General features: G+C 32.6%; 1 protein-coding gene across 4 annotated transcripts in view; it reads left to right on the top strand.

The window, feature by feature from the left end:
- Positions 1-568: 568 nt before the first annotated feature.
- LOC108911944 (probable 4-coumarate--CoA ligase 3) overlaps positions 569-17325 on the top strand; it is a 51599-nt gene continuing 34842 nt past the window's right edge. Inside the window, exons 1-4 of one of the 4 annotated variants that reach the window (XM_018717029.1) lie at positions 569-723; positions 13213-13545; positions 14212-14422; positions 16732-16908. In XM_018717029.1, coding sequence (XP_018572545.1) covers positions 13261-13545; positions 14212-14422; positions 16732-16908 — 673 coding nt within the window. In that variant the 5' untranslated portion in view covers positions 569-723; positions 13213-13260. Of the gene's footprint in view, positions 724-2398; positions 2418-13197; positions 13546-14211; positions 14423-16731; positions 16909-17325 lie in introns of those variants that run through there. The other 3 variants (XM_018717026.1, XM_018717028.1, XM_018717027.1) reach the window with 3 other exon arrangements.

Below are 17325 nucleotides of genomic sequence, written 5' to 3'. Positions count from 1 at the left end.
TAATAAAAAGCAATTTTCTGATTTGATTGCATCTCTGTACATTTGGGTATTATAAAATCAATCTTAACCAGGATATAGGCAACACTGACTACTTGTAGCCGTTTAGTTAATCGTATAAGCCGTCGAGTCACTCCTGCCAGATCTAAAGATAGGTAATTAAATAAATCTTTTTCTATCTTGCACGCCAAAATGCAAAGTCCGCGTGTCATACGGATCAGTCAAAGGTTGATTTTAATGTTTATTTAGAATGTTTTAAAAATCTAACTCTCAAAAAAAAAGGAAATGTCTGCCAGATCTCTCTCTATCTTTTTATTTCTATTTTACGCCAAAATACAAAGTCCGCGGGCATGCTACATTGTAACATTAAATTAGTTTTGGTTTATTTTGATAATGAGAATCTTCTCTCAAATGACGGCCCAATATTAAACGCTCTATATATTTAAAACGAATTAATTATTGTATGACAAATTTTCCTAGATTTCAAGCAGATAAACAATGCAGAATCGTGTGGAGAATGGGAGAAACTCGGACTTTGCTCCCTTGGTTAGACTTATATATCTGTTCAATCACATAAATAGAAAACAAATACTGATTCAAAATCCTGTATTAACGCGGATACTGTCGCTATTTTAATTTAAAAAAATAGATACAGTTATTAAAAAGTTTGTTTTGTGTTTTAGAAGAATTGTAAATAAATAAAGATTATTTTATTTTAAATTTTAGGTGAGTACCAATATAAGTTTTATTCTATTCATCTGTTTACACAGAGATTGTAATTTTTGCCTTTGTGAATGTTAACAAATTTCATAATGAATAATAAACGGAAATTATCTTATTATAATACCTCAATGGAGTTTTCATGTCCTTTTCATTCAATTTTAATGCAAAATTAAAATGATGAATTGTAAACAAAACTGTTTATGCAATGACCATTCATACTTTCTTGTAGTTTCTAATACGTATGTCGTTTCCATTAATTTAAAAAATATGAATGACAAATTAATGTGTATATGTGTATGTTACTTCATATCAAAAATAAATTGAAGACTAAAAAACCTCACTGATTATTTGACCTCATATTTCTCAACTAATATAAAACAAAACTTTAGTCTTTAAATCTGTTACCTTATAAATTTACTTTAATACGGTCCTTCGATAGAAATTCATTGAAGCAAAAACTATCATTATACATACAGGTCAATATTTGAGACCGGTAGTGTGTTAGAAAGAGACTTTAAACACATTAATCCGTTGCTTAGCTACCATCTACCATGTCTTTGTTTAACACATTATTGTTACATGTTCTAATGATATTTCTTCCTTTCCGTTAAGGGTAGACCCATAAAACTATTCTAATCCTAAAAAAATTCCTTTTCTGCTATAACATAACAAAGATGGTTTTAAATTTAAAAAATTATAAATTTGGTTTGCCATGCCTCTTAAGAATTCTGTACAAAAATCAACACCAGTTTAAGGCATTTCTTAATAGGTCCAACTTTCTTATTTCATTTTTTTTTCCTGAATTTGGAAAGTTAAAGTTAAACAATAACTCTTTACAAGTATGGCCATGTTATTATTATTTTTTTTTTTTTTTTCATTATTGTAATGAGCTGGATTCCATCGAGGTGTTTATTATTGGATTGTTTACAAAAGCTTATGATGGTATGATGAATTAAAAAAAACGGCCTAAAATTTGCGTTTATAACATCTAATTAACCACTCAACATAATGAAAAGATAGTCTACCCAAATAACATATCGTTATAACCAATGAAAATTGTCTTGTATTAATGGATATTCTTCAACAATTCTTATTTTTTTATTTAGATACAAGAACTGCTAGAATTGTTTTTCAGAAACTACCGGTTTTTCCATATAGCTAGGTACATGGACAAATATTCTCACACATATATTTTCTACTTTTAAATTCATAAATCTTTAGATTTGTATATGTGTATACAATAATTGTTTAAAACTTTAGAAATAATTTTTAGCAGGAAGAAAGCGACACGCAATTAAATTCGTCATTGCAACTATGGAATTTATATAGATTATATATTTATTAAAATGTTTGTTTGTAGACAGAATGCAGATAATTTTTGTCGATGAACTTTGGCTATCCTTGCTTATCCTATATTTCAACGTAATTATTTAGGTGAACATCCGTAATGAATACAAATAAATACAATTTAATATATGACTGTCGTCATAAATTTGAAATTGTTCCTATCTATGTACATGAAGAAAAAATTTATTTCAGAAGATTTCGCAACATTTTGAGGTCCATATTTTCAATATTCTAGGTTCTAAACAGATTGGGTACAAATGTTGTTTGAGATGGAACAGCACAGAGGACAATATTTAGCAGTATTGAATTTAAATGCTTAAACTTTGGTTGTACGACTTATTGCCATTTAAGTACGTAATTATAATGATAGCTTTATGTTTTAATGCATTAAAATAAGTCAAAAATAAATACAGTAATCGGGAAAGGGAAAGATTATTACAATATAATTTATAAATTGTTTTTGTGGAGGTCATTAAACAAAAATTAAGTTAAACTAAACAAATAATAACGAATATCAATGTCAACAAGTTTGTCTTTTTTTCAGAATATACATTTCTAAATTTATACATTATACTAGATATGTGTAGATAAATACATATTCATAACGAAATTCTTGTTTATTTTTTAAATTCCGTAATAATATATAATACCAAACGGACTGTACCATCATATAAAAGACAGTCTGTTGATATATGCTCATATGTTTCCTACTCCAATTTACCATTAATTAATTTTTTATAAAAGTTGCAAAAAACGCATTTTTTTAGTTTTTTGCTTATAAAACCTAAACTAAAGAAGCAATCTGAATGCTATTGCAGAGACAATTTGTAGAGAATCGAAATACGAATAAAACGGTCGATCGATTCGATCGGATAATTAGAAACGAAGAAAACCCGGAAAAATCGGAAAATTTAGAGTATTTTTAAAAATTCAATACTCCGCCATTTTTTTTAAGTTGTAGATCTGACCCTGTGCACAAAAGTAGTGAATTATGTGTACTTTAAGTGTGCACAAAGCAGACGCTGTCGGATCATTAGTTTTGGCACAATTGCAATTTGAATTTTTTGGTGCACTATTTTGCAAACTTTCTGGATGCGTTGGAGGTGGTCCGATTTTAATTTTTCAGCCGGATTTTAAAAGTAGATGTATAATACTACAAAACGTATATTCTAATTTTCCGATAGGTGAAAAATTCCTCCAAACATGTTCAAAAACGGCCGAGCGCGCGTACACGGTCGAGTAGTGGGAGAAGATCGTGGATATACAGGGTGTCCGAAAAGGTCATTTCAAAAATAAAGGGGTATACAGGAGAGGTCAAAGTAGATGTGTTATGCTTCATAAAAAATGTTTTCCTATAGGACTTTTGAAAAACAAATTCCAATTATAACTTCTAAGTCAACAATAAAATTTGGGTAATTAAAGTAACTCATGGTAATGTTCATTTCCAAGTTTAAACTGATATTCAATATGACTGGATTATACAGGAATAGACGAAATTATCCATTTAAATTTATACATCTTGACAGCGTCGCCAAATTTGGAATGTTTTTTCATAGTTCGATTCCTCTCTTACTTTGCTTATAAAAAGAAGATATACCGTTTATCAGTCGATATCTTATACCGTTTTTGAGAAAATCGAATTTTATTAACATTGTATCAAAAATGTGATATTAACATTTTTGTACATTGAAGTTCAAGGTGCACATATTGAACATCTTACGTAACAGTACCTACTCTCTTTTTTAAATTCTAGATAAAGATTTTCGTAAAGATTTTTACGAAAATGTTAGTTAAGTTACACCCTGTATTTGCTTTTACTGTATTTTATTTACTTTAACTTAAATGTAACAATGTTTAAAAGTATTCAAAGTAATCAGGCAAATTGTTTCTACGTTAGTCTGAATTTTCTAAAATAAGTATAAATAAAGAACACCAACGTATATTAAACAAATTCATAGGAATCTAAATTACATCAAGTTTAAATTATTCATTATCTTTATCACTGCAATAGATTGTTGTACTCATTGGAACCCCCTAAAACCCGAAACAAATGAAAATTTACTTCACAATTATGTACATCACCCAAAATTAACAGGCATATATGTCCATTTTTGGGTATGTACGAGTACACGGTGTCTCAAATTTAAAATGACAAATTTTAATGTAATATAGACCATACTCAGCTAAGTCCACACACGTACTTGCCCTTCAAATTAATTGTTTCTGAAATACAGCTTATACCTACCTAGATGTTGACTGAAACTGTAACCCATAATAACTTTGAAGAAGCTAGACATCTTTCCTATTTGAGTGTCACTTTAATCCTGGGACAGTGTGTAGATATCTACACTTTTGCGAGCACATATTTATATTAGTAATTCTTTCCAAATGATGTACAACTTTTATCGATATCAAAGATAAAGTTTAAGTTTTAAAAAATTTTATCTATATTTGCAATATTTACTGTACAATTAATTACTTTATTGCTCTAATATTAAACTAAATGGATTTACAACTATATAAAATAATAAATGATTATTTAATCCAAAACAATAAGCAATAATAATTTTGAAACAGGTAAAAATATTAATTACCTACCAGTTCGAAAGTGGAAGTCAGTAATTATTAATGAGCAATGTGAATATCTGGGCATACACGCGCATAGTCTTGCCTGCGAACGACAACATAACGATGACGACGATGACGATGGCGATGGCGATAGCGATGGCATGGCGATGACGCTGGCGGTGGCGGTAGCGATGGCGGAACGGTTAGGGTGAGGGTGACGATGATGACAATTACGATAAGGGTAACGATAAGCACAACGAAAACGACAACGTTATAATAATATCTAACGATAATGTTAACACAGCCACACAGAAAAAAAAGTTGGGTATACTTTTTATGCGACATATATTTTTCGTAGTAATTTAGCCTCCTGAACACGAATCTGGGGTCAGAATTGGCCCTTCACGTCACAATTTTTTCCTAACCTCAAAAAACTTGTGAAAAATAGTGAAAATTGATGAAAATTTACTGGGAAAATTTGAAAAAAAATTTATTTCCACATCAAATAGTACATTTTTATATAAAAGACTCTGCTGAATTCAAATCCACTGTCAGAATTGAGCTAGAACGTGTGGTTTTTTTTCTAACCTCAAAAAACCGAGCAGCAATCGCTATTTTCAAATTCTGAGCGGATTTTGACCAGATTTTGTATAAAGGGGTTTTTTGGGTCGCTGATTACGAATATGAATTCACATTGTAAAAATTCAAGATGGCTGATCCAATATGGTGGGTGTACTTTTTTGAAATCCACCGATTTCAGTAAAATTTGGCATCATAAGGATTGCTGGTTGATCTCACCTTCATTAATCACACATCTGGAGCCAGATTTTCATAAATCAAGGTAAAATTTGTAGGCAGAGTCATAATTTTAGGCCGAGTATGCGGCATTTTTTCGGCAAAGTCACATTTTTAGATTGAAGGCATAAGCAGATGCAGTGATGTGCTGTGTGGCAGTAATGTGTCCTTTTCCTGGAACTTTAAAATTATTAAGAAATAAAAGCATCTAAATGCCATAGGAAAACTGCATAGTAGTTAAAAAAATCTGATTGGAAAACCATAAGCCCATGCACGACTAAATAAATGAAAGAATAAAGTAGAAACTTTTTTGTCTTGTCCCATGAAAACAAGCACATCACACTACATGTGTAGAGTCCTTAAGTCATTTTTTTAAGCGAAGTCACATTTTTAGACGGAGTGGAATCTTTTACCTTGATTTATGAAAATCTGGCTCCAGATGTGTGACTAATGAAGGTGAGATCAACCAGCAATCCTTATCCTTAATAATAATTTATAGTTTATGCCACAGAGTTTAACCCTGACGGTCCTAAATACACCGGTATACCTCTATGTATATGTCCTACTATTAAATTACTCAGCTCCTCTGCTTCAACTGATAATTCATTCAATACTTCAAAAAAGAAACAGCTCTGAATAAATACTGTTCCGTTATACAATTTATATTTCTCTTTGTGTCAAAACAAACACCGATGACACGTCCTCATCTAGATTTTCGAGATAAATCTAACTACCAAATTAAATATGTATTTGATGTATTCGTTTGTTTTCAAGTTTAAGTTCAAGGAAAACATTTATTTCGTGGCATTTTCAACCACATGTGTATTAGCCCTAAATAAGATAGAACCAAGGTAAAAATTTCCCTACATAAATTTGCCGATGTATTACTTCGCAAGGGATGAACAAAATTATGAATGTTAAAACTATTTTTCTAGAAGAGATAATCTTTACGTCGACGTGTATTTTAAAAAGAATGAAGTTAGAATAAACGAGACGTTGCGTTTTAAATGTACATAAGTATTTATCAGTCATTACTTTGCCGTTGCTGTGTACGGAAAAAAGTGTTTTAAACGTCATGCAATTATAGATGAGACTATTAATTTGAAACTAACTGGTCTGTCAAATACAGGTAGCAGTAAAATTTACTCTATTTTTTTAGTAAAGATTTTATAGAAGTGCACTGAAAGAAATCCACCAAGTGAGGGGCTTTGCTAAGATATTTTAGCTACAGTAGGTAAAATTTTTGCTCTCACAGAAAAAAATTCATGCTGCCACAAGTAAATACGTTTTGCTGAACGTGTTTGCTACCACAACAAAGAAAAGTCTTGTGGCTATATGATAGTTCACTTGAAATTTTATTTTAGTCGACTGTCTATCTGTCCCAAGTGAGTTGCTTTGCTCGGGTAAGTGAATGTACTTTTTTAGAATAGATCCAATTGGGGTTAGTCAGTCCTTATTTGTAGCAAATTAGGGCTCACTTACTGTAACTGAGGCCTCACTTAATAATTTCCAGAATAAACCGGAATTCGGCTCAGTGCGCATGCGCGATCACGCGTGCCTTATACTGTCCATGGTTTCGTCCATAGAGAAGTTAGAGGTATCGCCATTTTGCTGTAACACGTAAGCACTGGATATACGTCCGTCAATCGTTAGTCGATGGGTCCTTTATGATAAATAGATGTTTTGTGATCGAGTGTTAAGTCAGTTTTCAGTTGTCTAACAACCGACAGAAAGTTTTCAATTAGGGTATTTGCGTAGGTATGCAATAATACTTATATGCATGCGTGATTACATACACACAATGCAGGCTGGCTACAAACTCTTACTTCTCGAATGGGGATTTTAATTTTATGCTTGTTTCAAAATATGTACAACATTTAAGTTGCATTGAATGGTGCACGAAAGAGTGAGGAGAGCCAACAACACCGAAAAATAGTAAATACGGAGTTCACTCGCTTGGGGTTAATGAGTTCACTCGTTTGGGGTTACTGAGTTGAGTCGTTTGTGGTTAATGAATTGACTTACTTGAGGTAGCAAAGAGATTATAGCAAAACTGTCTACTTACTGCAAGTGAGTTCCTTCCAGCGAAGCAGTTTTTCTTGTGGTAGGAAGGCAACTCACTTGGCGCCTATTTAATGCAGATATTTTGCTACGGTTAATGGATTTTTTCTAACCGTTACAAAGAAATTAATTCTCTCAGTGTGACTTTCGATTTTAGAGTTAATTCCAACAGCGAAGTTCTTATGAAGTGTTTTTAATAAGTAAATTGCTGCATTTTGAAGAGGTTTTGTAGTAAATATTACAAATCACTTCTAACGAAACTTTTCGATTCAATGATAAATAACGATGCATATCTGCATTGGAAAATAGAAATGTAGCATTGTATTGTATTACATTTTTAATGGCTGCGTTTTATAGACAAGAAAATCCATTTAGAAAGTGACGGTCTCTATTAGCGTAATTCCAAACTTGAATAACCTCGTAGCGCCTCAAAGTACCTACTTAATCTGTATAAAGATTTCTTTAATCAGTAACTGCATACATACCTAAAGAAATATACTGCGCAAGAGAGTCGTCCGACATTGTTTCTGTGATCTGTGCGTCCGACACGTCCTACCATTTTTATGGACCCATACCTACATTACCAAATCAAAATTTAAAAATATGTAAGATAGTATTATTAAACTTCGATTATTAAAACTATTTAAGAATTAAAATCGGAGTGTAAATATGTGTTAACTAAGCAAAATAAAAATGCTGCAACATTGACATCAATTTACAAATGAAACTGTAGAGTTTTTTTGCAGGTTTGAAGAAATTTGCAACAAAGTTGTAATGGTTACAAACAATTTTAATAAACATCAATTTAACAAGTTTGTTGTAAACTTGTAAATAATCGTAGGTACTGCAAAAATTTTCTTAGCAACGTTTAAATATGCTTGTTTTATATTTCGTTACAAAGTTAATAATTATCGAATTACTAGCAAATTTCTTTTAAATACTACTTTGTATTTATCAGTTGATTAAACAGCATTGATATGAAATATTCTAACAAATTTGCAATTAACTTGTAAGTGTACAGTAACACATTAAAATTACATAATTAAAATGAATGGAACTTTGTTGCAATTTAATGTCCTTTAACTCGTCAGCTGAACACTTATACACCGCAAAAAATTCAGAGGACATTTTTTTTTCGTGTAACTGTTTAAGATAACTATTACCTTACCATATCTCAGCTTTTGCGGTATCAGTTCACATAGCGCATATTTTTTACTTATTTGCGTGACGCATCTACACCCCCCGGAGCTGCGCGAGCTGGAGGCCGATTCACTTACTAGTGATACTAAATGAAGCGTAGGAAATATTTTCAGCTTTCACCAAATGACTAACTCAAAACGGTCGCTGGCTCCGGACTATAAGTACAAAAAATAATCATGGCCTGTAAAATTTTAAGCTGTCCATCAGAAAATCTGCAGACGCCCTCATTCTCGATAAAATGCCCCAGAGCACTTGTTGAAATCATTTTTTGTAGTTAAATGCTAAAGTTCTTTAAACACAACTCTTATTTAATATATTTATAGTTTGTCTATATACTTTCCTTATTCCTCCGGTATAATCACTTCTTAATTTATCAAACTTTCTATTGGGGTTTAGGGACTTACACTAAAACAACAATTTTTTTTTCATATAATAAAGTAAACAATGCTGGGAGAAAATATAAAAATTTTCATATGCAAAACATATATGACACTCACGAATAGGTGTGTTTCAAAATTTTTCTAGGTCACTAGATTCACTTCCAGACGAAATCCAACCAGTTGTGCTGTACTTAATTTAGCAGGAAGTGAAATATAAATTTCCGCTCTCATTATTATTAATGACTATTATTACCACTTACCAGTTGAAGGAGAGGGTGCTAGAATATATTTGTTGAATCTGCAAGTTCTATTGCTTGCAAAAATTGGAGCACTTTTTAATTGGTGGAAAAATTTAGAAGACTTTTGAGGCTGTCGGCAGAGGTCTCCACACGACATTTTCTTAATTTACAAAATATAATCTTAAGACAAGTTAATAACACTATATTCCCATAAAAACAACGCTATTATTCTATTTAGATAAAATAATCGTGAAAATAACCTCAAAAACAATTAAGTAAACAACAAGGCATGAACAATACAAATCAGAAGAAGAGGAACATACAAGTGGCTGTAATTCTCAACCCCCTTTTATTACACGCTCCTTGTAGATGCGCAGTGGTCGAAAAGCAGGATATTTCTTTTTAGATATGTGATAAATATTCGTAGAATATTCGCACCCCTTTTATCGCCCAAAGCCGTATTAAGGAAAATTCATATTTAAAAATACTTTTAATTTCACAATGACTTTGAGAGTTCAAATGAATTTAATTTAATAACTAGTTTTGGAAAGTAATTGATTTGACTCTAGCTCCAAAGAGATACTAAAGTTGCAAAAAGATTAATATAAAGGTTAAAATATTATGTAAGTTCAGTTTTCTCTTCCTGGTCTTTAGGTCGGAGTGATGGTCTTCTTCAGGGTAGTATCTTTTTCCAAGTTTTGGTGAATATGGTCGAGGATTTGGCGAATATGAAGGGCCAATCTTATTCGTTTCTATTTTCACCACGATGATAACAATTATCAATGTATGTAGATATGTGTATATATGTGAACAACGACTATGTTTTCTAATCAAAGGCTCATTAATTAGTTCATTAAGGTATACTTATCATGATAACATTTATGTGGAATTAGTATGGGGTGTGTTTAAATTTTTATATCTGCCCTGTAATTGGAATTTGCTCAATTTTTAAATTCTGCACCTGGCAGCTAATTGTGGTTAGAATTGGATCTGAGACTATTATCGCTGATTGTATTATCATTTAGATAGATACTGGATATGCAAATAAATTTGAACGAAATTGTGTTCCAAAATAGAGGGTTTTGCATTTATTTAAGTTCATCTTTGCTGTATACAATAAAGAATCTTCGTCACGTGCCATTTAATTTTGTGAAGTTAATAAAACGTATTGTAGACCAGTACTATTATTTAAGAGCTACATGGGATATAATTGAAATTGTGTATATCTTTGGTAATAATTAAATGGATTTTTGAAAAAAATCCTATTATATGTACATAGTAATTTACCTCCATTTATTGTTATGAGACTGCTGCTCCGATTTTAGAGGATTTGACAGTGGATCTATGAAAACTATGCTTTTTTTAAATATACAAAAATTATTAGAAATAAGGTATTAAGTTTTATCCTTAAGCTGAATAGTACACAGTGGAATAATTAAGAAACACTTAAACAGTTGTTCCAACATTTAACATCTACACCCAGTATATATCCTCATGTATCTTTCGATCGTTAGTGCTAATGACAATATTTTTTAATAGAAATTTGGCATTTTGAGTAATTAATATGCTTGCTTAAAACATGATCTATAACGTATTTTGATTTATGAAAAATAAAGTAGGTTTTGACATGAATAACAAAATGATGCTCTGACTAGACAAAATACCGTTTGCGTGGATAATATGGTATTAAAATATTCCATTAAAAAGTTATTTAGCATTAAAATTTATTCCTATATTCCAATTGACTTTTTTAATTTTGCCATCCTGTCTAAGTGCGTTTTGGATAAGAAATCGGAAAAAAAATTTAGAAGTGCTTTTAGCCATATTTGTTTATAGATTTTCTACCCCATAATCGTATCACAGCCGTCTCGTACCGTTAATGGATCACCCTGTATATTTACACCGGGTCGAACATTTTGGCGATGCATTTATTGGGATAAGGGAAATTATAAGTGATAGAAAAACGGTTAAATGGAATAAGTTTTAGATAATTTTGGAAATAACTTAATGGCACTTACATACCTATCTATCGGGTTTAGCTACTCAGGTTTTGAAGATTTTTACGAATTTTTTAAATAAAAACCTTATTGCAACTTTTGTTTCAAAGTTGTGGTTCCGAGAAACGTCATCGTGTCCCCTGCAACTTTCTTTTTTATTATATTTAAAAATGCTTGCTTGCTTAAAATTAATATGGCGTATATGTATAAGAAAAAAAACAGTTGAAACGTCAATATATTTTGCAATGCCTAAAATACATTTTTGAAGATGCATCTTACGCACAGTTATTTACTAACAAAATTGTATATCTGTAAATACTGGTGACGCCAGTCTATTCCGTGGCGACAGAATTCCTCGTCTTAACTTGTGCGGGCATTAAGGGTGGTTGGTGTGTTGGTTTTTCTTGGGACAGGCAACGCGCACACATAACATCTAACTACAAACGCTGTTAAATGGTTGTATAGGCTTACAACTACTTTTTTTTATTAAAGCATGAGCAAAAATCTTATAACTTAAAATTCATTTCAATAACATCAAAACAGAGGTATGTTTCTGACAAACCAATTACCAGATCGCAGTGAGCGATGTAAATATTTAATTTTTGTAATTTTTCATATTTCCAAATTTCACAGCAGTTTTTTGTCGGATCAAAAAACAATGTCAAAAATTGGCATTTTCTGCCCATCCGGGGGAATGCGCAATGCTTCTTTTTTTTTACTAATTTTGAGATGCTGAATACGAACCCATCATTCTTATCAGCCAAAAAATGTCGGGAACACAGTGAAAACTCCCCTTTAGGGGGTGTATTGGAGTTGACATTGTAACTTGTAAATACAAGTGGTTTTAGGAGCGGTTAATTTTTGTACCACTTTATACTTTAAAATCACTGTACTTTGATAGCTAAGCAGAAAAATGACACAAAAACACCGATCCACCCTCTCACCCCTTCCTAAGAAGGGATTATTTCAATATAATCGGTCAATAGCCGCACGGTTTAAGGCGTCAGTACTTAAATCGTGTGCAAATTCTGCCTGGGTTCGATTCCCGCGGCCGGTAGAGCGTAGATTAGCTATGCATGTACGGAGGATTGGCACCCTCTGTGCAGGTATGGTAGGGTGGAAGAATGTTGGCTTGGGTCAATGTGAGAGATTGACACCGGTTGGCATTTGACCACCCTCCTAATTAATGAGGTTTTCCAGGTTTCCCTCATTCCTGAACTGAATGGTGGTTAGGGCCTACGAACAAAATCGTTCCTGGGCGCAAATGCGGCCTGCCTAATAATAATATGCCGCCTCCTCTCCCGCACAAGTCTCCGACTTGTGAGCTAATTCTCGTAGTTAGAATGAGGAGTAGAGATATTATTATTATTATTATAATTAATTGCAATGCAGCTATTTTTTGGGTTACTCTTGGGAAAGTGTGCAATGCGATTTTATTGATTAGTTTTTATGTGCTGAGTACGAATCCATCGCCCTTATTGCGTAAAACTGCGGGGAACACAGTAAAAACACCCATTTTGGGAGTGGTTTTCATTCAAGTCATTATTCTGCTTAGCTATCAAAGTACAGTGTTTTTAAAGTAGAAAGTCGTACAAAAAATAACCGCTTCTAGAACCACTTGTAGTTGCAAGTTACAATGTCAACTCCAATACACCCCCAAAAAAGGGGGTCAGAATGACGCACACTTTCTCCGGATGGGCAGAAAATGTATAGTTTTAACATTGTTCGTTTAACTAATTTTAATGAATGTCTTAAAAATTCTAAAAATAACTGTAAAATTGAAATTTCTATAAATAGATAACTTGAGTTTGCTAGTTTTGAGTATCTCAGATGGAAAACCTACAATTTTATCAAGAGATTTTATCAAGTTTAGCACATCAATAAATTTTTTAATTTAATTTTCAGATTCTCAAGAAAATAAACTTTTTCATCCCTCCACCAAACATTTTAAACATGTCTATTCCGGTACTCACACAGCGCATCTCGTTTTTAACACACGTTCCCACTGGACTACTATCAGTCTTTCCCATCAGTACAATTGACAAACATCACTATACAATTAATTTTTCGGAATTAAAAGTAAATAGGTTATTAGAAAGGAAAATAGTTAGAACTAAGAGACTTTTAAGTGAAGGAATTGTTAAAAGTCCGTTAGGGTCTTGTGGAAAAATTCCGAATCAAAATTTGGTGGAATATGTTTTCAAGAATATCGATAAATGGACTGAAGAACCAGCTGCGGTATGTATCTATTACCTACAATACCAACATTTTAGAAACATATATTTGTAAGTTATCCAGATCTAAAATATTAAGACCATTAAGAATACCTGAAATAGTCTTGATTTTACCATATATTTTGTGTTTTTTTTGTTTCATTCGCAGGTGTTTTATGAACGTCACTTTATTTGCTCGAAAAACATTACTGGTTGCATATTTTTAAAATCATCATTTTAAATCATATTTACAAAATTGGTACATACATACTCGCTTTGGCTCTATAGTATGGTCGTCGGAGCCGTTTTCGGCTTTGAAGCGCAGCTCACCATTTGAGATGAAAGTTTGAGGTTCGCTCGCAGTTTTCATACAGACAGACAGTAAAAAATTTTCATAGTCTGATGTAGATTTTCGTGGAAGTAATTCGATGATGATTCCAATCTAATATTTCTTTACTTAAAACATGTAAAGCATTTTTTATTTTGTATTTTATATATAGATTCTTTATTATCACTCATCATCTTAGCTCAAATATCGTTTCACACATTAACCGTTAACGTTAAAATATTACGTTCATTGATGATTCCTTGTGCTTATACTTAGATGTCATATAAAGACGCAGGTGTTCTTAGTCTAATACCCACATGCAAAACACAAAATACCGAAAAATATGTTAAAATATATTTTCAGACATGTGCTGTAACTGGAAGAAGTTATACATATGGAATATTAAGAATGCTGATTAACAGATGTGCTCAAGCACTTTTAGGACACTGTGGAATGAAACCTCGTGAAGTTGTCGGACTTTTGCTACCTAATATACCTGAATTTATAATTGTTTGTCACGGTGCTATAGAAGCTGGGTTAACTGTAACTTTCGTTAATCCCCTGTACACTCCAGGTAAGAAAATAAAAATAACTCAATTTGTACTTTAAGCTATAATTTTATGGTACAAAAATTCTCAAAAAGTACAGAACTGGTTACTTTCACTATTGAAAGAATATACAGGGTGTCCCGAAATTCATGCAACAAGATTTGGTCACATATTCTGAAGACAAATTTAGGGGACCCGTATTTTTTATTTTTGCCAAGTGGCCCTCTTTTTCGGAGTTACAGCCCTCTGAAGTTCGCCTCTAAGAATAATCTTTTTTTATATCTCAGTACCCTGTTGTACGAAAATCACTAAATTTGGTACACAGGGGTTTTATGACATGTGGAATCTGATGGTGCTACGTTTTTTGACGGGGAACCTCCTTAAGACAATTTTTCGTGGGCCCCCTTGTCTTTGGAGCCAAAAAAATTTGGTCACATATTTAACTTTCTTAAAAATTATCAGTCCACTAGAAAGCCATTCAATTTAGAAACTTTTTGTCACTTTATAGTTTTTTCGTAAAACGCAATGTTTTCGAGAAAAATGTCAAAATGTGATCGAATGTATATCGTGATTCGCCATTTTCCTCAAAAACATTGCGTTTTACGGAACAAATATCAAGCGACAAAAATGTTTCTAAATTCAATGGCTTTCTAGCTAACTAATAATTTAAAAAAAATCAAATTTGCGACCAAATTTTTCTGGTTCCAAAGACAAGGGGGCCCACGAAAAAGTGTCTTAAGGGGGTTTCTCGCCAAAAATCGTATCACTGTGAGATTCTACATGTCATAAAGCCCCTATGTACCAAATTTAGTGATTCTCGTACAACATGGTTTTGAGATATAAAAAAGACTTCTTAGGGGCAGTTTTCAGGGGGCTGTAACTCTGCTTATATGCTGTTAATTTTTGGGGGAATTGAGGGTATGTGGTGGAGAATCCATACGTCAGAATTTTTTTCTATCATTTTCGGATTTAGCGGAAAATTTTACTAGACATAGGTAGGGCCGTCATTTTTGTTTGTCGGCCTGTGTAATCAAATCGTGTAGAAAACGTATCAATACCACACAATACGATTGTAACATGAAAAACATGACCGTAAATGTGACTACCATCCACAATATATTTCTTATATCAATGGCGTATATTAAAGGAAAAATTCGTTCGTTGCCCTTACAGGGTGGGTTCTTCAAAACGAAACAGCGAATAACTCACGAAAATTATATTTCCGAAAATCGCCGAGACAGGTCGATTTTGTTACAGACTACACCGTGTTTTGTTTTCTTGAATTCGATTAGTTTCGGAGATACAGGTTGTTAATGAAAAACCTACTTTTTACAAAATTTGTAAAACTTTATTTTCCCCATCAGCTGCGATAAGACTTCTCAGATGAGTTTTTTTTTCTGTTAATTGCACGGTCAATCATTATAATTGTCGTTATTGGTCGGAAAAATTAAATGTATGGGCTGGAATGCTGGAATTTGATGACCGCATTGTTGGTCAATTTTTTTAACAAGTTAATCTCACCGGGGAGTTGTACCTGGATTTGTTGGAGAACATTGATCCAGCGTTGACAAACATTATCGAGAATAATGAGAATTATCTCAAAGAGCAGTTTCCCCACACTACCGGCCTGTTCGGCAGTATCATAGATTTGTGAATCAGTGGATTGGGAGACAAGCCGTCATAGAATGGCCTGCACGATCGCCGGATTTATCTCCTTTGGTCTTTTTCTTGTGGGGTCACTTAAAGTCCAAAATTTATTTCACTCCACCTACTTCCTTTCAAGATCTACGCCAACGCCAACGCATTGCCAACGAATGCCGTTAAGTTACTCCAGAATGTTACAAAATGTGCGTGAAAGCTTTTTACAAAACATATTACTGTATGGAGACTGGAGGTCATCAATTTGAACACTTAATTGGCTGACATGTAGTAATTTGCAAATAAATTTGTAAAAAGTAGGTTTTTTTATTAACAACCTGTATCTCCGAAACTAATCGATCAAATTCAAAAAATAAAACGCTGTTGTGTAGAGAATTAAAATACCTTTCAAACGATGTATCACTTAACCCTCCTTCCCTATTAAGATTTCTCGTAGTCTGTAACAAGAAATTTATGTGAAAAGATGACCTGTCTCGAATTTGTTGGAAAAATAATTTTCCTGAAAGTTATTCGTTCTGTTTCGTTTTCAAGAGGCCACCCTGTATACGTCTGCCTGTCTTTAACAACTAATCTTATTTCCGTAAAATGTAATTAATTATGATACAACATATACCTACATGTAATATGTATTTACAATTTCAATGAGAAAATCACACAACGAATATTCAATTTTCAGATGAAATTAAACGACAATTTGAAAATGCTGGAGTGAAATTAATTATAACTGTACCAATCTTACTGGAAGTTGCCAATACTATATCATCAAATTTACAGGGGTATAGATCAACAATATGTATTGGTGGAGAAGACGACTTATCCAAAAATGTCCACGGATTACAAAGTCTACTTACAGGTACGCTGATATTTTATTAACTTATTTATGTTCCATTTATGCATATAAGTGTAGAGTGGCAATACTCCATTTACTTTCATAACACTTATCATATTTGAATCGAGTGAAATGTAGACTGATAAAAATACCACGGGGTACATACATAATACAAAAAAGTATATGAGGTGTTTATAAAATATGTGAAGAACGTAATACCAGAGATTCCTTGGATCAAAATAAGTCAATACAGGGTGTCCCAGCGGGAACTGCGTCGATCGATATCTAGGAAAGTACTGCTCCGAAAATTTTGAAAATTTGGCAACATGGCAATGTTTCTGGGGCGAACGCAACTAAAATATCTAGAACTCTCCACCGCTTCCGGTTATACCAGAATTCGACATCAACTTCATTATTTTAAATGGAACGCCCTATATATTA

Source organism: Anoplophora glabripennis, unplaced genomic scaffold, assembly GCF_000390285.2.
Source record: "Anoplophora glabripennis isolate ALB-LARVAE unplaced genomic scaffold, Agla_2.0 scaffold631, whole genome shotgun sequence".
Taxonomy (NCBI): domain Eukaryota; kingdom Metazoa; phylum Arthropoda; class Insecta; order Coleoptera; family Cerambycidae; genus Anoplophora; species Anoplophora glabripennis.
The sequence above is the reverse complement of the archived record's forward strand: the minus strand, read 5'-3'. Positions and strand labels throughout refer to the sequence as shown.